Here is a 24,678-nt window from a genome sequence, read left to right as displayed (position 1 = left end):
AACATACCCGCAAGGTGAGGAGGAAGGGTTTCGCGTAGTATTCCTGGGGGAGGCCGTCGGGGCCTGGCGTCTTTCCGGAGGAGATGAGGGCGATCTCCTCCCAAATTTCATCTTGGGTGATGGGGCGGTCCAGATCTATTTGAGCTGTGGGGTCGAGGCGGGAGAGGCAGCCGGTCCCGAACCCCAACAGGCCGGAAAGAGAGAGGGTTGGAGTTCTAGCCGCGTATAACTGACGGTAGTATGAGGCAAAGGCGCGAGCCATCTCCGCTGGGGAGCGGGACACCGAGCTGTCCTGATCCTTGATTTCAGGGATTATGCGGTTTGCTCTGGAATAGGTGGCTAGTCTGTGGAGGAGCGAGCCATTTTTGTCGCCCCAACCGTAGACCCTGGCCACAGATGAGCGCCAGAGGATCTTGGCCACGTCTAGCGAAAGTTGTCTAAGCTCTGAATGAATATGAGCAAGAGGTCCTACCTCAGAGGCGTCAGGAGGTTGCGTGGGTGTTTGTTCAAGACGCAGTGCTTGTGCCTTGTTCCATTTGCGCCAGAGTTCCTGGTGAGGGTACTGATCCCTTGTTGGTCAGAAAGTATTGCCTAAGTTCCTGTCCCACCACCTTCCGAAACTCCCTGTCCTGAAGGAACCAAGCATTTAGCATCCACGTTTGACGCGTTGAGGCGGGAGGGGGGCTCGTGTTAAGCATCACTGGGGAGTGGTCAGAGATACCCCGAAGGAGGATGTAAACATCCTGGATCATGATTCAATCATGATAAAATCAATCGAAGGAACAAAAAACATGTTGATACGTGCCTGTGTATGATGAGCTGCTGAGGTATGTGTGAACTGCCTAGAGTGTGGGTGCCAGACACTCCACTCATTTCAGAAACCTAATGATTCAGACCAAGATGTCAGTTGTATTGCCTGCGCGAGTCTGCCAGGAGAGGGAGAGTCGGTCGTGTCCAAGTCAGGGGAGGAAACGGCATTAAAGTCACCCCCAATGAAAGTGGGACCTAAGGGCAGGGACGCTAGCAGGTCAACGGATTTGGCCAGGATCACTTTCACTGTCAACATCGAAGGGGAGGAATCGAGTGATACAAGATTGATGGGGCCACCGTTCAGCGTGCCACTCAAAGCCACAAAGGTGCCCTGAACATCGTGAATGACACGCATGGCCACGAGAGGGAGGGAACGCTTCACCAGGATCGCCACCCCACGGGAGCCCAGAGCGAAACCTGAATGCCAAACCCTATCGTAGCCGTTTCGTGTTGAAAAGGGACAGTGATTACCCAGCAAGTGCATCTCTTGTAGCAATAGGACTTCTACCCCGAGGTGTTGCGCGTTACCTAATACCGCCATGCGCTTAAAACGGTCCAGGAGGCCGTTGGCATTCCAAAACATGACACGCAGGGAGGTACCTAGCGGATGTGTATCAGGTATAGTGGCAGACGTTGTCAGTGATGGGGAAAAAATCTCAAAGGGAAGCCCGGCCATAAGTTGGGTCGGCCAGAGGGCTGGTTGGGTGCCAAAAGGGGGACTATTGTGTCCCATTGGGAATGTAACAGGGCGTCCTGTGAGTGTTGGTGTGTCAAAATGAAGAAAGAACAAAAACAAATGAAAAACAGAACATGGGACAACGGTCCCCCCTCCTTAACCCATACCCCATCCCCCGCCCTACACTTCAGGAACGGAAGCATCTGTCGCCCTAACAGTGAACAAATTTAACGAAAGACCAAACTAAAACGCTTGAGAATGGGGAAGCGTGGAGGACCCTTGCTCATGACAGGATATGCATATTCAGTCCTTTGTGAATGAAGGTAATGGTGAGCTAAGCGCCGTCTCTGCTGCAGAGCCAAGCCCGGCAGGCAGAAACGAGTTCAGGCAGGGTCCCTCAGAAGCGTTGGACTACCTGAAAGATCTATGTCCGGGAGGTCCAGCAGAGAGGGCCGGGGCGAGACACCTCCGTGGTCCAGGCGGCCAGAGGAGCCTGATCGCCTCCCAGCCAATGATTCTCTAAAAAGCAATCCTGGTTGCTGGGAGGAGCCCAACGGGGAGTCTGAGCGGGTCCGCCTTTGGCCACCATGCCTGTTGGGGGCGGTTACGTTGAGGCCGGGGGGCGGAAGGCTCGATATGGGTGGCCCCACTGCCCCCACCACCAGGCGATGGATTCCGGTTGCCAATCCGCTGGGGACACTCCTCCGTTGCCCGAGCCCAAGCCTCTGCAGGTGTGTCAAAGATCAATGTTTTGCTGGAAAACACCACTCGCAGGCGCGCTGGGAAGAGGAGTCTATACTGGATGTTAAGGGCCCTTAGCTTTTGTTTGACTTCGCCAAACGAGCGGCGCTGGCCCTGGACCTCGCAAGTGTAGTCCGGAAAGACCATAATCGTATGATTTTCATAACGAATACGTTGTTGTTTGCGGGCTTCGGCCAGGATAGAGTCGCGGTCCTTGAAGTTGAGAACCCGTATTATAACTAATCGGGGGGCTGCTCCCGGTGGTGGTTTAGGAGCAAGGGCCCACTCTATCGCAAAGCAGGGGGTGAGTAAGCCCTCGGAGACCCATGATTGCAGCCACTTCTCCAGGAAGTCCACAGTACGACCCTGTTCCACCCCCTCCGGAAAACCCACCAGGCGGAGGTTGTTGCGTCAGGACCTGTTTTCTGCGTCTTCTGCTCATCGGTGCAGTTCTTGGGTGTGCGACTGGAGACGAGCGACCTGTCCCTTTAGTTGCTGGACGTCATCCTCCACGGTGGAGATCTGGGATTCGGTCTCCTTGATCCAGGCCGTGGCGTTCCGAAGATCCTGCCGGAAGAGGTTCATGTCCACACGTACTTCTGCGATCTTCCCTTCTACAGAGGATTGTGAGTTGTGTATAGCTTGTAGGATGGTAGACAGGTCCGCAAGTGGTGAAGGAGGCGTCCCCAGGACCTCACGCCGCTCGATGACAGCAGCCGATGTCACTTAATCAGGCCCCAACCGCAAGCAAGGGCAGTGCGGTGGGCGGCCGACCCAGGAGCCACAGCTGGGCCTCAGGAAGGTGGACTCACGAACCCAGACAGGTATGGTGTGCACTTATCAGGGGTGCAGCAAGGGAAGTCGTTGCCAGAATCAGTGCGCCGCTCGATGAATGCGGCCGAGAGCCCAGGTTGCCGGCGACCCAGCCTCCGGAGGTGATGTGACCGGAGTCAGAGTTCAGGGCTCATGCAGGGATATCGCCACACCGCTAGGCCCCGCGACCACCTCGGGCCAGGAAACAGCAGGCTGGGCCGGCTGGAAGACGGCAAAGGGCCCCACCACAGACCCCTCGCCGCTTGATGGTCGCGGCCGACACCACCCTCCAGGCCGCCCCAGGTAGGAATCCGAAATCGGCCCCAAATCACCACCATCGGCTGCTGCCAGGACCCAGAAAAGCCCGCACAAGTCCGCAGGGCACAGGTGGGCGAGGGGGATCCAGCCAAGCCAGGCGACAGGCAGCACCAGTCAGGGTCGGCCTCTCTCTCGCACAGGTCGCCCGCACGCATGGGGGGCCCCAAGCAGCTATCCCCGGACCCCTGCCGCCGGGACTAGCCTGTATGTAGGTCCACCGGACGCAGGCCCCGATTCACCTGGGTCGTCTACCGAGGCAGATCGCCGTTGTCCTCTAGCTCCCTCCGCCCGAAATGGCGGCCGATGCCGCGGCAGCGCCACTGGGGCCGAGGTGCGGTAATAGTCTTCTTTGCAGGCACAGCAAGACGGCAGCACCGTGCCGAGCATGTTCTTTCAGCTCCGGCGGGCAGGACCAGGCACCCATAGCCGCTCCCAGGCGATTGCAGCCGGGTGGGAAGGGAGGGGGAGGGAACACAGTCAGCACCCCGGAGACAACAGTATCTCCCGGCAGCTCCAGGTTGAGGAGGGTCCCTCCGCTTCCCCAGGTATGCAGGCAAGGGATCAGGCAGCGCAGCTTAGAGGTGGCCGGCGCCAGAATTCAACATGAAGAGGCCGCCATTTTGGTGCGACCCTCGGCTGCAAGCGGTGTGGCGTCGAAATGCGGGGCTCTTTTCCGTCAAGGGCCCAGCCGGAGGTGCGGCGCAAAGGCGGCTTCGATTTCAGGGCTGGATGGCCCGCAGGACTGGAGGATTACAGGCGGATGGCGGAGGGCTCCAGCAGCACACTCAAGGTGCGTTCACCATCTTGGCTCGCTAAGCCACACCCCCCCTAATAATTGCACTTTAATGTTGAGTATCAGGAATTGTTTTCATGAGCACACACATCAGAACCCTTTAATTGCAGGAGACAAAACACACAGAATTAACTCAGTGGGGTTACGTGGTGCTATATTGCAAGATCTACTTATTATTTACTGACTTTGGGTCATTAGTTATACCTGTATCTTTTCAAGTTCCTTGCTTTTTAAGGGCCTTCTCTGGTTTTAAGTTCTTATTGTTTTTTTAATTCAAAAACTATAACAAATAAAGGCATGGAAATGTAAGGCAATAGAAAACAGTATGATTGTATATATCTTTCATAAAAAACATAAACTAAAACTGTAATGATTCTTCATCTAGTGAATTTTCTGCCACTGGTGTAGATTTTTAGATTTTTTCTTTGCTCTTCATATTAAGGTGGTGCTCACATCATTGCATCCTTTTTTATTTGGATGCTTTTTTATCATTGCTTGATGATGAAAAGTTCAAAATCTCATATAGTTCAGCTCTGTCGACTGGATCAGTTGAAGGTGTTTCCAGGAAAGCTAATCTGGAGAACCGAGGAATCGGTAACAATGCGTTTTGAGTTTTTATTTGTTTTGGGATGTGGAGTTGGTTTTTTCCAGTTGAGTCCAAAGAGTATCCTAGGATGCTGTATTTCATTTCTGAGGTTTTTTGAGGCATCCATGTGGATGCATTTGTGGGTGTGGCAGAGAGTTCTGAAGTGCCTTGCACATTGATGGAATGCTGCGTAGTAAGTCATGGAAAGGGCATTACATAAAGTTTAGTTGTTTTCCAAATGACCTGAGCGGAGCCACTTGATGTTTAGTTGGCCAAGGAAGTGAACTTCTATAATTACATTTTCAGCTGGTGCACATTCCCCCTTCTGCTGGGCAGTCCTCATGAGATATAGATGGGATGATACTTTATAGTAGCCTGTGATTGTAGTAGGATGTGCTGATATAATATTGTCCTTGATTTAGTTTTGGGGCTGAGGATGACTGTTATGCATTTTGATGTGAGTGATTGGCCAAGGATGAGTCACAGAGTTGAGTAGGGTCTAAGCAACGTATTCTACATGTGTATCCTAGTTGATCCTTCCAAAGTAGAATTTTGTAGGTTAGCACTTGCTGTGGTTCCCATGCACAGAGTCCTGTTTGAGTATTTCTCCTGGTTATCTTGATTCTCATTAACTGGCTTTTTTATATGTTCAACATTATGGATACCTGAATGCAAGTAACCTTCCCTTAGAGAGCTGCTCCCCTGCCCTCCTTTGATTTGCAGATAAATACAAAATATGCACTTCTCCTGGCATTGTGGTGGCAAAAGCTTATATTTGTAACAAATTCATAGTTTTAATTTTGTTAACCTGATAAATCAGATGTTAACACAGTTATGTCTAATTTCATTAAGCATTTACTTCTTTTCTTTAAGAATTCATGTTTTTTTTGTGTTGTTGACGCTTCTTTTCTCTCCTTAGGAAGTTTTCAAGGAGCGTATTGGCTATCCACATATGTTTGAAGTACTGAAATCTCTCGGTCAGCCATCACGAGAGCTTCTGGAAGAACTTATGAATATGGTAAGAATGCTGTCAATGTTACTGTTTTTCCTGTTACATTTGTACTTTTTGAAGTACATCTATACCCTCCAATGTTGTTTAATTCTGTTTTACTAATTTCTTTGGGAGCTAAATCTTTTATTCTTTCGTATCATACATTCTTTGTCATATGATCTTCTCTATCTTGTTCTAGGCTGTCGAGGGCCATCACACTTCAGTTGGGATTTATGGAATTAGTAATGTCCAACCACTTCTGCTGCTTATTGAATGGCTTCCAGACATAGAATCTCATGAACTTCAGATTTTCATCTCCGATTGTTTGAAGCGAATTTGTTGTATCAACAGGCAAAGTCGGACAGTGTGTGTTAATGCAAACATGGTCATCCGCATCGTTGATACATTAAACTTTCACATTTTTCTCCATCGCTGTTGTGCTGAGAACCTAATTAGCTTCTTGGGTTCCCTTGGCAGCCAGTCAATGAGTTCTGAGGCACTGCATCAGCTTATTAGACTATTAAGAACTGAGGAGCCCAGTCAAACTCATCCATATGTTGTCCCTGTAGTTCGTGCATTACTGGCTATGGCACGTAAGCAGGGATTGGACAGTGCCCTGCAGTATTTTAACTTGTCACACAGTATGTCGGGGATCTCTGTACCCACCATCCAGAAGTGGCCTGGCTCCGTCTTTTCTTTTTTTGCTTGGTTGTGTCTGGACCAGGATCAGTGGACCATTGGTGTATCCAGCAAAGGAGGAAAGAGAAAACAATTGTACAGGTAATACAATTTTTTGTCAACTTTCACCTTTCTGTTTGCAAGCCAGGGACTTAAGACACATTATTTATCTTTCTATGAATTGAGTTTTATGAAACTTTATACTTTTAAATATGTGTGTTAATTGTCAAGAGTGAAGCAGATGGTGGGCCCTAAGATGACATTGGATAGGGACAAGCCTGCATTAATTTCAGTAGCTAGCTAGTGTAGTTAATTCATGCAAGATGGGAGGAGGTACTTTCAACAGGAGATAAATATGAATAGTGGTAGAATGAAAGAGATGGGTGTCATATAAACACTGGGTCCTCATTGGTTGGAGAGGCCTGTGTAAGGGAATATGGATTCGTAAGAGACACTAGCCTCAGAATGTGTACTACAGTCAGATTGCTTCCACCCTAATATAAGTGTAGGAAAAAGTAGTCTTTTGTGCCAGATTAAAATGTTGCCATCCCCGCTTACCCCTATAGATGGCAATCCTGAATTAAGACCTGCAAGAGACTGCATTCTATTTCAGAAATGGAGCAAGGGCAATTACTTGAAGATATCAAACTTGTTTGTTAATGGACAGATTAGGTTGTTTGAGAAATGTAAGCATGCATACTGTCTACTAGAATCTGAAAGATTTCGGTGCCAGCAGGTATTGTAGGATGCAGCCTTGGGTCAATGAAGCAAAAGCAAGGCACTTGTCCCTGGGCAAGAAGCTGCTCATCTCATATTAAAGTATGGGAGGCTATGTATTTTGCATTTACAAATTGCTCACTAACTCAAGAAGGTTGGAATATATGTCCAGATAGGAGCATGACTTTGGAAGGGAGGTGGCTTAGAATGAATAATAAACAACCTGAAATAACGTTTAGACAGATAGCTTGCAGAATCGTCGGTGAAGATTTTGATGGGATTACACTTGACTCATATTAAATTACATAAAATGTTTGTGGAAACATCTGACAAATGTTGGAGGGATTGCAGTGATGTTGGAATATTCGTCAACATATGGTCAGGCCCACTCTTGAAAATGAATTGGAAAGAGGTGTTTTACCCACGAGGGCCATAAGGGACTTTGCAATAGAATCTGACCTTGCTATCACAAATCTTGACCTGCCACCAACTCTGTGGGAGGACATCACTTGCAGATACATGGAGGGGGATCAATGGAAGATGCTGATTAAGGACTCTGGGGATCCTGGACCTTTGAACAGCTGCATTGATTGTACTATTTCATACAATTGTTTTGTACCAAATGCTTGGAATATCTGTTGCTCCAGGATGGACGAGAGGCAATCTGGAATATTGTTACTTTTTCTTTCTTGTTGCATGATGGACGTATTAGATGGTAGACAGAATTCCATTATTTTCAAGGTGGACATACCTACAAATCAGTAAAGCGTTTTTGCAGGAAAAAAGAAAAACCTTCACTCTGTGTCACAACCTTGTCATCTACCTTAAGTCCCACCCTTACTAATCCTCGAGTATTGTTCACGAGTTTAATAAAGGATGCCTGATGGTGTGACTAAGCTCTTGGATAGGCTCTGTAGAGCCCTGGTAAATGCTGGTTGTGTTGATGAATGACACTACATGCTTTGACATCTGATTGCGGGTGTCTGTGTGCATGGTGCTTGAAGTGCAAATGTTCAACGGTGGTTGTTTGGGTGTATGATGGTAAGTGTTTTAGTGCAGTGTTTTGGCTGCGGGGGTGTATGATGTTGGCTGTATGTACACATATTGTTGGGTGTGTACTTATGGTTGTTGTTGTCTGATGGAGATATATGGGTGTAAGTTTATCTGATGGGTTATGTTTTGTGTACCTATATCTGAGGTTGTGCAAGAATGTAATGATGGACGTGCAGTCATACATGATTTTTCTGATTATGGCATACGATGGGTTTCTGGATTTATGATGTTGGTTGTGTGGGTGTATGATGGTTGCTGTTTTGGCATATGGTATTAGTTTGATTGTATGATTATGAGTGTTTAGCATGTGCTGGTTGGTGTTGTGGTTGATGTGTTAGGAAAATTTGTGGGACTCACAAGAGGGTGACTATGTTGGTGTGTAATGTTAGTTGTGTGGGTGTATGATGGTGAATGCATATTGGTGTATGAGGATTGCGTTGATGTTTGATTGAATATGATGGTGGGTGTGTTAGCATATGAAGTGGGTTGTGTGGACATATTGTGATTGATGTGTTGGCTTAAATGGTGGTTATGTGGATATGAGGTTGTTGAGTGTTTGTTGGTTTGTGGATGCGTGATGGTAGGGATGTTGATGTAAAATGTTTGTTGTGCAGACAAATGATGGTGGGTGTGTTAGAGAATTATGTTGGTTGTGAGCATTGGTGATGGTAGTGTGCCCCACCCTTCTTGCTGTTTATCATAGTGCATTCCAGCAGCACCTCTGTGAGTCATCATCCTCCCCTACATCTCATCTATGTGCTTATGTACCCATGTGCCCCACCTCTCTGCAGCCCCTCTCTGTGTGCGATTCCACCCAATTTCTGCACTTGCACCCATCTATGCTACCGCTGGTGTCCCTCCGTACCTATGCAACCTCTATGTAAGCCCACTCGCCCCTTCTGCAGCCCTTCTGTGTACCATTTTGCATCCATCCTGCAGCCATTCTATGTGGCCTTGGCCCCCCGAATAGTTCCTCTGTATACCCTTCCCCACTGCAACCCTGTGTGCTGGCCACCATGCCCCGGTACCCCTCGTGGTAACCTGTGCCCCCACAGCCCTTTTGTACTTTACAGCCTTGACCCTGCAATTTCTTTCTGTGCCCCTATCTCCTGCAGTCGCCTCTGTATGCTTTCACCTCCCCTCTACCTATTTGGAGCGGTTTAAAAAATGTAAATGCTTCTTGAGAAGGGGACTTAATCTAATCCCCCACTGGGAGGGAGTAGCATTAGAGGATTCTCTCGCCATGCTTTGCCTTATGGCAAGGTGCTTAGTTACTATTTTTACACCACCCCTGCCTTACCCAAAACCTCTGGTAGATTATGGTCACAATCCCCACCTCGAGTTGCTCAGGGTAAGTAGGTGTCGATATGGTATGGTGTAGCTGCAGATATCCGTAAAACTGGCTGCGGTGTAACTGATAATCACTCTGTATCTCCTGAAATGATTTTAGCGCTGTGCCCCGCATGATATCTCCCAACATGGAGATCCCTATGTCAGCCCACCTTTGGCACCCTCTCAATAAGGCCTCTTGTCGAAGGACGCTACCCTTCCACAAGGGAGTTTCCTGTGTCAGTTTCCCCCACAAGCCCATCTGGCAGAGTGGCCACCTCCACGTAAGTATGACAATCTGAATAGACATGGTCAGGGTACCCAGCCCCCTCCCACTGTATAGGAAGTCCAGCAAAGATGTATCGCCCATCTCTCCGTTGCTTACGCAGGATCATCTTGTGCACCATACCACCAATAATTAATAATTAATTAGTGGGAGGCAGCATAGTAGGATTGCATATCATCTGCAGCAATGCCTGCCACAGTATGTGAACTGGAAGCACATCTGGGGAGCAATGCTCGTTGCTCCACCCCCTATAGAAACTGGTTTAAAGTTGCATTTACCTGTCAAAACCACATGGGCGGAATAGTTTAGGGATAATTCTGAAGATGGTCGAGCATGCAGGCTAGCGAGACCATCTTAAAGATTGTTGATCAACCCAGCAGGGATAATGGCAGTGGGGACCAGGCGTTCACTTCCTCTTTGATGTGTGAAAATGTTGGAGCCACATTGCGAGTCCATGAGATGGTGGGATTCGGAGAAATGAACACCGCTAAGTACTTGAACTCATTTGGGGAAAAGCGTTAAATGCGATGCACACTCCATGCCACCGGCGGCCCCGCCTATAGGGAACACCACTGATTTCCTACTGTTAATAAATAACCCGGAGGTGTCGCCGAACACCTGCATGATCTGTAAGAAATGAGGTCCAGATGTCCTTGGATCTATAATGAAGAACAGAACATCGTCTGCATATAGAGCTATCCTGTCAGACAACTCATCGGACCACTCAAAGCCCCGTATCTGGGCATCAACTCTCACCCAGGTGGTTAGCGGCTCCACGACCAGGGCAAATAGCATGGGGGACAATGGGCATCCCTGTCTGGTGTCCCCCATGGATCTGTAAAGGATAAGAGGCCACACCTGCAACCCGAACAGAGGCTGTTAGATTGGATAGAGAAGGGGGATATAGGAAAGAAACTGTGAGTCCACATTGATGCTCCGAAGAAGAATGAACAAATACTCCCAGCTAACCGAATCAAAGGCTTTATCTATGTCGACTAGTAGCATTGCCGCTGATCTTCCTATTCGATCCACCTTGGTGAGGGCATTATAAACTCGTTGAATATTGTGGCGAGTGGCCATACGCAGCAGAAATCCTTCCTGGTCAGGGTGAACTAGGTCAGACATTTATCTCATTAATCTGTTGGCCAAGGTTTTAGCGAGGAGTTTCACCTCAACATTGAGGATAGAGATTGGGCGATAGGATGAGTGGTCTTCAGGTGGGCGCCCAGGTTTAAGAAAGATGACTAATCCTTGTGCTGCCAATCTGGTGGAAGCAGGGATTCCTCCAGCGCCCTGTGGATGACCCCTAATGGTTGATTCCCTAACTGCGGCATATAGGCTTTAAGAAATTCACTAGGTAAACCATCAGGGCTGTGGATAATTCTTCACATCATCTCGTCTAGCATCAAGAGACCGCGGGAGCAGAGCCTTAACGAATTCAAGTATTTGGTCAATGTCCACTCCACCTCTTCAAAACACATAGCTCTCCATAATATGCAGTGAAGCTGTGAGCAACCTCCCCGGTCCTAGGATGCTTGATTCCGGTCCAGGGAAGACATGGCTTGGCTGTTCAGGCTGGATTGTTCCCATGAGGCACAGGGTCAAGACGGATTTGCATATGGCCATGTCTGAACTGGGGTGGTGCGGTGAGCAAAATAACAATGGATTAAACCCAGATCTGGGACTGGGGTGAATGTTTGCTAATGTGCAACATTCCGTCCATCATCTTGTGTGTTTAGCAACCTCCCTGGGGCCTGACAACAGTCCACTCTGAGCGCCCCGCACCATCTGCACCCGAGACACCCCATTGGTGGCCTGGCAAAAGCCTATGCAGCATCCTGCTTGATTTGTATCCCCACTGACAAATGCGGATCTGCGCAGCCTGCCATGCTTGTTTAACCTCGTCTAGCAACCACTGATACTGTTGTTTGGTCGGGCTCAATTGACGCCGCGTCTCGCTGCCATGTCTACAGCGACTGCTCTCTTCAAGAGTACAATCTGTGCCTCAAGCTCTACCAGCTCGTGTCTTTTATGCTTACTTTCACCCGCGCTGAAACTAATATCTACCCCTTGAAGTGTCTGTTTGAGGGCCTCCCATGGTATCATCTTGGAGGGCGCTGTGTATGTATTAATGGAGAAGTAGACCGTGATGGACCGATAGAGTAGCGCCTCATAAGACTGGTTCTGCAAGTGCCAGGGCGGCATGACCCAGTGAAATGGAGGGTGCCTAGGGCCCACATTGAACTAATGGCCTCCGGGGAGTGATCAGACAACCTTCTCTGCAATATATCTACTTTAGATACTCTGTGTATGTATCCAGTAGAAATTAGCAGGTAGTCCAACCTAGAAAAGGAACCAAAAACTGCTGAATAGTACGTATATCCGACTCTCGCCCGGATGGTATGCCCTCCAAGCATCAGTTCAATCCAGTGTGAACAACTGAGAATGTAGCCTGGACCCCAGTATCTCAGCCCCTCCTCCTGCAGTGGGCCACCTGTCAATCTTTAGGTGCAGTATGCCATTCCAGTCCCCACCCACCACAGACAGACCTCCTGGTAATTTTTCCCACAAGCTGATGACACAGTCAGCAAACTTCTGTCAGAAAGGGGGAGGCATATACTCTACCCAATGTGAGTGGCTCCCCATATAATGTACCGGTCACTATTGTGTATCTGCCATAATCATCTACCCATGCTCTTGTTGACTTAAAGGGAAACCTATGATGAAGTAGAATGCCTGTACACCGTGACACTCTCTTAAACCCAGAGTGAAATATTTGTGTATACTCATACTGAGCCAAGCAGGGAACTTTTTATCCAAGAGATGCGTTTCCTGTAGTAAAAGAATGTCTGCCCCTAGTCTTTTGGCCTGCTTGAACACAGCACTACGCTTAATCTTATCAAGAAGTCCTTGTACATTCCATGTAAGAACACAGAAATGTCCCGTAGGGCTATCATTGTCTTTGTTGGGCATTGGAATTTAAGGTGGGTATCCCTGGTGGCTCCTGCTTAAGAACTGTGTAGGGTGTGAGTGATAGGGCTGTGTATGAACACAACAATAAAAACATTCAAACAAACCTTCTTCCTTCCTCCCCCATACTTCAATGAACGAGAAGTATCTGATGCGGAAGAAACCCTCGCTGCACCCTGGAGGAGGGCATCGCCAATGGATCCCTATGTACCTTTCCAAACAAAGTGTTCTCACTAGAGAAACTTAAACCACATTACTCTAGGGGTGAAGGCTTATTACATTGCCCACATTACAGGAATATGTAAGGAATCTACCACTCAGCAGAGAGTACCGGCCCAGACCAGGTTTGTTGTAGTGCTCATTTGGTTCATCATGCTATCAGTTGGCTACTAATATCCATTGTCTTGGCGTCTGTTCCTCCAGGATGAGCGGGACCGATTACGAAGCTTGACAGTGGACTTTTTGGGATGATTGCACCTGTTCCTCAGGAACGAGTCTTGAGTCCATGCGTGGTGGAGTGTGGGGCTTCAGAAAAATCAAGTCATCTGCCAATGTAAACACCTTTTCTGGAGTGTTGAATAGGGTCCATGATTTGAAGGTGGGCCGGGTACAGCAAGATGTACTGAATTTTGAAGACTCTATCTTTGTTCCGCCGCTATGAATGATTGGCGCTGCTGTTGATCCATCTTCGTATAGCCTGGGAATATCTTGATGTGGTGTCATTCAAACTGAATCTTTTCTTGGAGCCAGGCGTGCGTAAGGAATGCATCCCTATTTAAATAGTTAAGGATCTTGGCGATTATTTGTCGTGGCCTCGCGATTGTAGGAGATGGGGGGGGGAGGCTTTTTCACCAGTGTTCTTTGAGCTCTTGCCACTACAAAACAAGACGAGAGGCACTCTTCAGATACTATTGATTGTTAGAAACTTATTTACAGAAGAGCCTTCGCACCCCTCAGGAAAGCCTGCAAAATGCAAGTTGTTGTGGCGAGCGCGACTTTCTGCATCCTCAACTCGTGCCAGCAGTTCCTTTGTCATGACCGTCAGTGTAGTGACTTTCTGTTGGAGATCCATCACCCAATCTTCGACATCCTGGTCTCCGCCTCTGTGATGTGATCGACAGCCTTCCTTAGGTCCTGGCGCAGCAGGGCAATATTTGACACCCATCTCTCCTATTTTGGCATCCAGCATGTCCCGGGATCGTTCAATGTCCTCCAGCAGCGCTGCTTTGTCTGGGCCAGGCGCCGCAGCCCCAGCCAAATCCGTAGTCGCAGCACTGGCAAATTGATCTATGGTGCTCTGTTTGGCCATCGCACCGAGGTGCTTGTCTTTAGTCAGAGCAAAGCTATGAACTTGTCACTTGTCAAGGAGGCTGTATTGGAGTCCTCGAGTCACACAACCCCCCAGGCCCCTTTATATGGGACAGAGCGAGCACTTGACGATGAACGGGTGGGAGCAACTACAGACACCTGTATAAAATCTTACCAGCTGTAACCACATCAACCTCAGCCGGTCCCTAGCCATTAGCTGCACCAGGACCTAGCCTGACCGCTTCTGCAACCAGGGGACCGACCGCAGCGCAACTCCCTAGTGTAGTCCTGTGCCAAGTATTGTGGAGTTCAGCTCGATCTCCAGGCCACAAGTCAATTATAGAGCAGACCCGTCCCGCGGCAGACAAATATGATTCTAGCATCAAAGGGGTCCAACCAGCAGCATCTCCCCTCACCCCTAGTATGCATCTGTGTCCGAGCAGAGCGAAAGATGCAGCTTAGGGGACACTGTGGGTTCTAGTTCACAGTTTTGGCTGGTCCCATATTCAAACATAGTGTCCCAACTGTACGGCCAAGCACACCTCCAGACATGGGGGCTCACAGCACAGGCGGCACTCCCGGTTCTCAGGCAAGGCTCTGCCAGGGGAAAAAGGATAACATTTAAATCCTCATACCTAGCGTTCAAGGCATTGCACGGGGCAGTCCTCAGTACCTGAAATGACACCTAACCTGGTATTTACCTGGTAGAAATCTAAGATCATCACAGAGCAAACTCTTACAGACCCCCAGAGTCAACAAAGCTTGTTGGAGCGGAAGAAGCTTTATTCTGGGGTTAGTGAAATCTTGGAATTCACTCCAGACTGATATAAAAAACAGCCCAACACTGCTGCCCTTCAGAAAGGCTCTAAAAACCTGGCTCTTTGCTAACTAAATATTCATCCTCACCCTTCTTATGGCACTCTTCCGCTGAGCAACTAGACGCCCTTGGGCATTCGTGCGCTATACAAGTTCTCAAATCAATCAAGGCCCCGGTCTTTTTAGCCGAAGCCAGTTATAGCACAGCAGTCCCAGGCCAGTGAGCAGCCGTAGCCTCCCCAGTCCAATATGGCAGATCTAGGCAAACACACAATGAAACGGTTCAAAGCCGGAGGGTCACAGGGTTGAATCCCCAACTCAAGTACCTAAAAAACAGTAAGAACCCTGAGGTCTAAACAAGCCAAAAACAAATAGGTGAAATGTAAAGAACAAATAAAGCCCAAATTACATAAGTAAGAGGGCAATCCCTTTTAAGGACGTAATCCCTCACTCACCCTGGGTGACATGCTTCATCATATGGGATTCTCCTCCCAGAGAAAAATCCTAGTTTCTCTGGGGGCTACGACCCCCTCTCTGAGAGGGAGGAGCTCAGGGATGTTTTGTTGGTACACTGGAGAGTGGACTAAATCCACATATGATGAGCTAGTTGGTATGAGTGAGGGGTGCAGTGCTGGTAGGTAGATTATATAGTGAAAAAAGTGTTAAAACTAGTCCAGGGACGGCACAAGAAATGTGAAGATATTAGTTGAAAAAGAGAGGGATGTTTTTTCTCTTCACAGAGCCGTACCTAAGCCAGATTAAAATAGTGCACACCACCAGTCAACGATGTAGACTGTGGTGAATCAACAACAAAAAATGGTCAACATGTTTCAGCCACGACGCCTAACAAGGCTAGGCTTTCATCAGGACCATAAAAGCTACTGCAACACAAGGAAAACTGTGTTATTCCTACACAGAAAAAAGGATACTGTGAACACCCAAGGAATACTTGAAGGGTGTGCGTCAGCTTATCGTCTCAACATCACCCGTACAAACTGGGTGGGACCACAACCTCCACCTGGCAACCGCTCAGGAAGGGAACACCGCTCTGTCCGTCGGGGAACCGAGGCTTGAATGAGCCTGTAGCCGGAGGAGAATCCCATATGATGAAGCATGTCACCCAGGGTGAGTGAGGGATTACGTCCTTAAAAGGGATTGCCCTCTTACTTATGTAATTTGGGCTTTATTTGTTCTTTACATTTCACCTATTTCTTTTTGGCTTGTTTAGACCTCAGGGTTCTTACTGTTTTTTTTTAGATCTAGGCAAACCCCAACGCAGGGCCCCACCAAATGTAGGGCAGTCTGTCGGGCCCCTCGTCAGGACCACTGATATTTGGGCCCAAACCAGCCCCGGCCCCGCCAGGAGCCAGGTCAGCGCACCCCTCCACACGTGGCACGGTCACCGCTGCCACGCAGGCCGTTGCAGGAAATCATGGCAGGTCAGTAGCGAGTCCCAGCTGCCCTGGCGCGGCGCACCACCCACCGCCAGGCCACATCGTCTTCAGGCCAGGGTCTCCGTTCATGCAGCGCCATCCCACCAGAAACACAGCAGTCCCACTGGGGCTTCAGTCACAGGGCTGCACTTCCAGTCCAACCTTGCCCGTTTAACAGGCAAGGCCCCAAAACAAGCAGCTACCACACCAGGCCCTGCCGTGGCCTCCAGGCCCGTGCCGCTCTGAGCCTTCGGTCCACTCTGGCCGTCCGCAGTCCCGCGGCTCCAGGATGCTCCCGACTGCTTCTGCTGCACCCTAAGCAGTGATTATGTGATATTTAAGAGGATGCAGGCAGGATGATGGCAGATAAAGGGACCGACTGCCGGGAGCTTGCTTTCAATGCATCCACCATGTTAGCCAGCTAGGCCACGCCCCCCCCCCAATATAGTGATAGTGTGACGTGTAATAAATACTCACCTTTTACCTTGTATCTCCAAAATACCTGAGCACATTACACTAAACCATAACCACATGCTACTAAAATTCAGTACCATCTCTTCATCGGTTTCAGAATTTCTCATGAAGAAAAAATTCTTTTTGTGAATTAGATTTTATGGGTGATTGAAAAACGAGGTTCGGGACCCCCTTTGTAACAATAGAACTGTTTGACTGATCTTCACCAAATTTGGCAGAATAATTTTGTCCCCAAGATCTGTGCAGATTGGTCAAAAAGTGCCACCCTATTTAAGATTCAAAAATCATATTTACTATTAATTAAGTTGCCAGGCACAGATACACTTCTGTTAAAAAAATAGATTTGTCTCTTTATATATGCAATAAAGAGAAAGGTTTATTAGCTAGTTAAATTCTCTTTATAGTTATTGTAATATGGAGCAAAACAACCTAAACATAACCACTGTTTACTGGCAGAGTTCTGCCACATTGACTGTGAATCTCCTGTGTCCATTCATTCAGTCCATCAGGCAATTGTGAGTTGAGTGAGAAGTTGTGTTGGGGTCAAGTGTGAATGCAAGGGCATAAATCTTGTTTGAGAGTATCACGGGGTAATCTTTAAATTAGAAGAACTGTTTGCTTGCCTCCGCAATCAAAATATCTGGCATACCTACTTCTAGTTTTAATGTGACATTGCATTGATCTCTGTGGATAACCAGCATGCATACCAGCTAATTTTTGTTTATCATTTTTCAGTTTTTTCACAGGTAGTGGGATGGGTTTTGAAGCCTTCATCACTTCTTCTGGAGTGTTAGTAGTAGCAGTGTGTACGAAGAAAGAATATGCAACGGTTATGCTACCCGAGCACTGTTTCTGCGATTCCCTTTGGGTATGTCCAACATGTCATTGATATGACATTTGAACATTTGCTCTTTTGGTATTGACTGTCTCTCTTTAGGACAAAAATGCATATACTGTGTGATTTAGTAGATCCATACCGACCTTATCGAGAGAGATTTTTAAGGTAGGAGTTTGACTATATTAAGGTGAATGTCTAGTTACAGTGCAAATAATCTAACAGCACCACTTGGGTCATTTCAATAACCTGCATGGGAAGGTTTGGCTAGTTTTAGTAGCAGAACCAGAAGCTTTAACAGAAATTGGAGATAGGGCTTCCTCTCTAAAGCCATTTCCCTATTTGTATTCTGAAGCCAATTAAATACAAATAAATCAAAGGTTTGATTAATGTAATATGTGCTACTGTGAGAAAATGCCTCTTTTTGCATGGTTAGCCCCCACTTTTTGGATGGTTTTGATGTGGTTTTGATTGTTGTGCACAGGGCCCCTGCCATCTAGGTCCCCTGTGTCAGTGCTCCTTCCCTAAAAAAATATCCCCAATTGGTACTTCTACACCCTGTAAGTCCCTAGTAAGTGGTACCCTGGCACCTAGGGCCTGGGAGCTAAAGAGGGTCCCCACTCATTGGGATCATGCCACTGCCCTTGCAGCTTGCATGCTTCTGTGAAGGAGAAAATGACAAAGTCGACATGGCACCCTGCCTGGGTGCCATGCCAACCAGCACTTCCTGGAGGTATAGGTAAGTCACCCTTCTAACCGGCCTCAAAGTCCTGAGGCAGGGTGCACTATACCACTGGTGAGGGTATATCTGCATGAGCATATATGCCCCTACAATATTGCAGTCCATTCCTTAATATTGTAAGTGCCAGTGAAGCCATAGAGAGAACATGGGCTGGAAACTCGACAACTCGAATTCAACAGGACCATGATGGCTTCACTAAACACAGGAGTGTTTGGCACCACACTACTACGCTTAATAAATCTGATGCCAGTGTGTGATTTATTGTACCATGTACCCAGAGGGCACCTCAGAGGTGCCCTGTGAAAACCTACCAACCCTGGTGTGGCCTATGAACGGCTTCAGGCAGCCAGCCACTACCAGACATTTTTCTGGACCCTGGGTAGAGAGCCTCTGCTCTCTGGGGGAAGAAACATTGGCCATCCTGGGCAGAAGTGTCACATCTTCTTCCCCAAGATGGGCCAGTGCTGGAAGGGGGAAGCTTCAAGGGATCTGCAGCATTTGTAATGTGACCCCCAGCCTCTACTGCTAGCAGCAGATGGCAGTCCCTGGTTTACACCCCTTTTGGGCGGGAAAACCGTCCGTAAAACTCAGGAGAATAGGTGTGCCCATCTTTCAGTCCCTGCCATCTTGAAGATAGGAAGGCTGCTCCAATCAGGGCTAGATCTGTGGTGACAAATTAGAGGGTTTAGTCACCCCAGGTAAGGTGCTCATTGGCCCTACCTACCACGCCCTAAAACGCCTCCTAAAGTTAGTAATTAGGTGTCTCCCCCAGACCTAGAAAATAGATCCATGATGACCTAAGAAGCAAGAAGATGACCCTCCAGAGAAGACCGAAGATGCTGACTGCCTTGGCCCCGGCCCTACTGGCCTGTCTCCAGCGTCTGCGAACCTGCGACCAGTCTTGCAACCAGCCACCTCTGAAAACGCTGGGAGGACTGCTGCCTTCGAAAAAGACTCCAATCTCCTGTGGGCCTGTACAGAAGAAACTGACTCCAAGGGCTCCGGATCCAGCTGGAACTGCGATCTCTTCCCACTCTGCACCCGACACTCATGGCCCAAGTCTGAGTGAAGTATCCTCAGCGATCCTTACCTCTTGTCCAGCGTTAACTGACCTCTCCTGATCTCCACGGCAGCACCTGCAGTGTGAATCCAGAGGAGCCCCCCCGACCTCGACCCGCGCTGGTAAGAAGACTCGGACGTTTAAACCCCTGTACCCAAGCATCTGGGCCTTAGTGAGCTGAACTGACGGTGCCCTTATGACCCCCTACATCTCTACTTAACTCTGCTGTCGTTTGTCTCCTTCCTGCAACCTCCGCTGCTATGCGTGCAGCTTGTTTACCAAAAGAAAAATGCCCATTGAAAAGCATTGGGCGCCTGGTGTCGTAATTGCACCCTGCAGCCTGCTGCCCCTGTGCTGCTGCTTGTGTATGTTTGGTGCTGCTTTATGGCCCCCGTGCTTAACTTAATCCCCAAAGCGTTGCCCCTGCAACAGATTTACCTACTTGCAAGTAGTTTGGCTCCAGGCACCCACAATCTTCATTGGAAAGGATTGGGCCAAACTCTGATTTTGACCTCTGCACCCGGCCACTCCTGTGCCGCTGGTTGTGCAGTTTTGGCACTCACCTGACCTATGCCCCTTGCTGACTTTGGGGTACGAAGACTGGAATTTTAAGTGCTCCACTTACCTGTTAACCGTGATTTTGTTTTCCCCATAGGATAGTATTGAACTGTTCTGAAAAGGTTCTAAATGTCAATTTTTCAAAGTAAAAAGGTATTTCAATTTATAACCCTACTTACCTTATTGCGAAGATCTTGGTTTTACAAGTAAAATACAAACAAAGTATAATTTTTTTAAATGGTCTGGATATTCTTTTTGAGTGGTGTGTCCATTATTGATCACTGTTGTGCAATAAATGTCTTACACTCCTCTGTGTTAGGCCTAAGGCTGCTCTCCCACACTACCACTAATAGAGCATTTTGGGTTTTACATTGAGCCCTGTACATAATCACCTAGTGGTAATAGCATGTACACAGTCAGCTTCCTACAGCTACTTAGTGAATTAATAGTGCTGGTTATTCCTCCTTTCCAAGGTTGAGAGCACATGTAGAAGGCAAGGAATCTGTAGCTATCGTTATTGAAAAACACCAAGGCAACTAAAGCTAATAGTCACTTAATATGTCTACAGTCTATATTCATTCTCTCTCTCTCTTACACCACCTCTACTACTACACTTTGCCAGAAGGTCAGCTGCAGTGCGTCTTCTTTGAGAGTTTCCAAAGCATTTGTCAACCAATAGTAAGTGATTGCATTTGGACTGTACTGTTAATGTTTATAGCTTTTTAGTCTGCCACAGCAAGAGCACCCATATTAGAACCGAAGGAAAGTAAATCAGGGGCACTCCGCTGAGATGATGTGAGAATTACTGAAAACTGCTTAGACTCCAAAGCCTTTGACAGGTCTACCTATATAAGAACTATGAGACAGTTGAGAATTAACAAGAGCCCAAATCGCTTGTTGGTCATCCTCCAGAAGAAAAGCTATCCAGCTGAAAAGTCCCATGATTAGAACGATTCAGGTGAGATATAGAAGCAACTGACAAGTACTCAGTGGATAGAGCCATTAATAGGACAAACTTGAGATATATAGAAGCAATTTAAAATTGCTCGGTGAACTAATTCCTTGTTAGGTTTACCTATTTGTGATATTTGAGCAAGAGCAGAGAATTGCTCTTACCCAAGGCTCTATTGAGCTGAACCCAAATAGGTTACCTAGGTGGGAAATCCCTAGATATGTTGTGTTCTGCTTAGTCACAAAGGCAGCTGAAAGTTACTCACCCAACAGATATTGTTAATATCTCCTAGACCTCCTATATTAAAGTATGTATATATTCTAGATACCATCCCAGTGTCTCATCAGGCTAGAATTCTCAATGTATGTAAGAGTGATAAGGTAGTTCCTAGGCTTGAGGTCACAATGGAAATTAGGGTCACCAAGACAGGCCATGTACAATTAATTCAAGTAACAGATCACTAAATTGGTCAGTTAAGTAGGAAAAGAACTGCAGGGAATATACTGGCCACCAATCAGTATAAGTATGCCAAGTTAGAGCTAGAGCTGTCAGTTGGGAGAGAAGCAGAGCTCTGAGATCTGACTTGGTACCCTGCTACGAAAAGCACACCAAGCACTTCAAAAGCCTATTCCGACATGCACAAATTAACTATCTTTTATGCACAAGTGCATGCATAGGTGACCTGAAACATAAAACATTACATAGTATTGTAAGATACAGGTGCTTTGTGGTATAGGTATAAGCTTACGTGGAAGTAGTATTCTTAGTACTGGGTGGCAGGTGGAAGGGCCACATTTCTGGCCCAGGGCACTCTGGCAAAGCAGGGGAGTAATCACAGGGCATCACCCTTTAGCTTGTACACCTTTAACTGCAAGAAATCCAGAAGAGCATGGCCTTGGGATTGGAATAAGGGATCTGGCCTAAATACATGACCAAGTCACAAGTAAGCTTGTCTGTAGTTTTTTGTTTTTGGAAGCCAGCATTGTCGGCAGAATATCCCTTGATCCATTCGGCCAATTGAATGTCTCATAACAAGGCAAAACTATGATGGATGTAGAGAGCAATGATGAAAGAGCCAAAAGGGGAGACTGAAAATTAAGCTGGGTCAGAAAGGGGTAATTCACTCACAAGGTCAAAGGAATTTTTAAGAGAAAAGGAGGGAAAATTAAGTAAAAAGCCCCACTGAGTGTACTTTGAGCAGTTTCTCTGCAGTAATGCGGGACAAATTTGAGCAACAGCACTACACTAATGATCTTCGGGCACAGCGATTTTCTCAACAAATGGAAATGATTTGACATATTGAGTTTCACAGCCTTTTGGACATTTTTTTTTTTTTTTTTTTTGTTTTTGAAACCGTTTATTACAAAACTCAAAAAATATACAAAGATGGGCCTACAACCTTCCGGCCGGCCGCTAGTAAACAAAAGGAGCATATGATACACATTGTAGAGCGCGCGTTGCGGCTAAGGAAGATGCACAGGAGTTAGCAGCGTTGATAGCCACACCATCCGGACCCCACTGTACGGTTTCATTTTAAACTGAAATAACAACCAGAAAAAACAAAAACCACAAGGCAATCTACAATCAGAAATAGCAGCATGTGCTCCCCTGAGAGGGGGACCCTACCAATCCATAGGAGTATCAAGAAGGGGAAGAGATCAGGATTAGGGCTGGGTAAAACTCAATGCCCGGAACGGGGAAGATGGGTCGGCTACGGGGATGGGGCAGGCGACGGATCGGGCAATAACGGTGGAGTACAGATTCCCCCGCGGTAGGCGTTCCAGGGGCCCCAGACTTTCACCCATGTCCCAGGCTTACCTCTCGCAACATACACCACCTTTTCCCGAAACATGCACCAATCCATATGTTCCTTCCAGGCCGAGACAGTCGGGGACCTCTGAGATCCCCACAGTTGAGCAATATCACGCTTAGCCACCATATATCCCAGAGGCACCCACCACGTCTGTGGCGCCGAGTAGTCGGTAGGTTCCCACACATTCAACAGGCATCTCCTCGCTTCGGGTAGCAGCACCACATACGTAACCACACGCAGGACCTCATGCACACCACGCCAGAATCGCTCCACCTCCGGGCATTCCCACAATGTATGCAGAAAGGTCCCCAAAGCGCCACACCCACGCCTACACAACCCGTCCACAGCATAGCCCATACGCAGAAGCCTTGGCCCCGTCATGTAGACTCTGTGGAGTATCTTGAGCTGGACGAAGCGAAGGCGGGCCGGTATGGCCACCTCTTTCGGGGAGGCCACCGCAAGGGTCCAGTCCTCGTCGTCCAGCTCCAGTCCATCGGCAACCCAAGCCTCACGAAGGGCAATCAGCAATCCCGTGCGGTCATTGATCAGTTTTTTGTAGATCAGTGAGATCGTGCTGTCCGGAACGTGTCCATCCAGCACTCTATCCTCAAGGGGGGAACACTCCGGGATGGATGCAACGTCCGGGAAGACGGAGCCCAGTGCATGACGGATCTGCAAATACCGAAAGTACTCCCTGCCATGCAAGTGGAACTCCGTCTGCAGCATCTCGAACGTTTTAAATCCTCCCCTCGTCCAGAGATCCCCCACCTTGCTAATGCCTATCATGTCCCACTTCTCGAAGCCCTTCGAGGTCCACAGGGAGCCCAACTGCTCGGACGCGTATAGTGGTGACGCCCGGGTCAGACGATCCTTCCACCCCATCGCCACATTAGCCGCGTGCCACACTCGCACCATGACACGCGTGGGGCCGGTCAGCCGAGCGTCGGGCGTGCTGGAGTAGAGCGCTCGATTATAGTCCCCACCCGGGAGTAGCATCTTATCCATTTCGAATGCCGGGTTTAAAGCGGGCCCATACAGGCCGTGATTAATCGCAGCCAGCTGGGAGGCCCAATAGTATCGTTTGATATCCGGGAGGGCAATCCCACCGTCATACCATGGGAGCGTCAGCTTCGCCAGGGCGATACGCGGCCTCCCGTCCCAGAACAGGCGGCGCTGCAAACTCTCCACCTCACGGAAGTAGCGCGCTGGGACGGGGTCCATAGTATTCTGCAAAGCGTAGAGGAAGCGCGGCAGAGACATCATCTTAAACAATGCCGCCCGGCCGAGCGGCGAGAGCGGCAAGCGCCGCCAGCGCGTGACATCTTCCTTCAGGCGCTGGAGGGGGGGAAGCAAGTTCCGATCATACCGGGCCTCCGGGTCCAGAGTAATGAAGACACCCAGGTACCGAAATCCCTGCGGGGCGATCTGGATCGGACAGCCCCGCGGGAGAATGGGCGCCTCCCCAGAGAGAACATACACGCACGATTTAGCCCAGTTGATGACAAGGCCGGAGTTACGACCAAATGAATGCAAAACATCAACCAGTACTATAAGTGAGTTACGTGGGGAAGCTAGGTACAAGAGGATGTCATCGGCGTATAGGGATACGCGGTCCTCATGCTCGGGGGTCCAACGGAGACCACGGATGGAAGGCTCCCACCGCAGCCACTCTGCCAGGGGCTCCAAGGCAAGCGCAAAAAGGAGCGGCGATAAGGGGCAGCCCTGCCGCGTGCCCCGGCCCAGCTCAAACGGAGCCGATACTCTACCGTTCACCACCACCTGCGCCAATGGGCCCGAATACAGCAATTTGACCCAACTGATGAACCCTGCGCCAAAGCCAAACTTCGCAAGCATCGCCCAGATGTATGGCCATTCAAGCGTATCAAACGCCATGGTGGCGTCCAGGGATGCCAAAATGGCCGGCTC

The 24,678-nt window shown here is 48.5% G+C and overlaps 1 protein-coding gene across 2 annotated transcripts in view; it reads left to right on the top strand.

Moving 5' to 3' along the window:
* NBEAL1 (neurobeachin like 1) overlaps positions 1–24,678 on the top strand; it is a 978,461-nt gene that overhangs the window by 343,723 nt on the left and 610,060 nt on the right. For both annotated transcript variants that reach the window (XM_085648956.1, XM_085648955.1), the window contains 3 exons: positions 5,657–5,755; positions 5,928–6,508; positions 17,528–17,660. In XM_085648956.1, the coding sequence (XP_085505082.1) occupies positions 5,657–5,755; positions 5,928–6,508; positions 17,528–17,660 (813 nt within the window). The remainder of the gene's footprint in view (positions 1–5,656; positions 5,756–5,927; positions 6,509–17,527; positions 17,661–24,678) is intronic.

This window comes from Triturus cristatus, chromosome 3_2, assembly GCF_964204655.1.
Source record: "Triturus cristatus chromosome 3_2, aTriCri1.1, whole genome shotgun sequence".
NCBI lineage: Eukaryota > Metazoa > Chordata > Amphibia > Caudata > Salamandridae > Triturus > Triturus cristatus.
The sequence above is the reverse complement of the archived record's forward strand: the minus strand, read 5'-3'. Positions and strand labels throughout refer to the sequence as shown.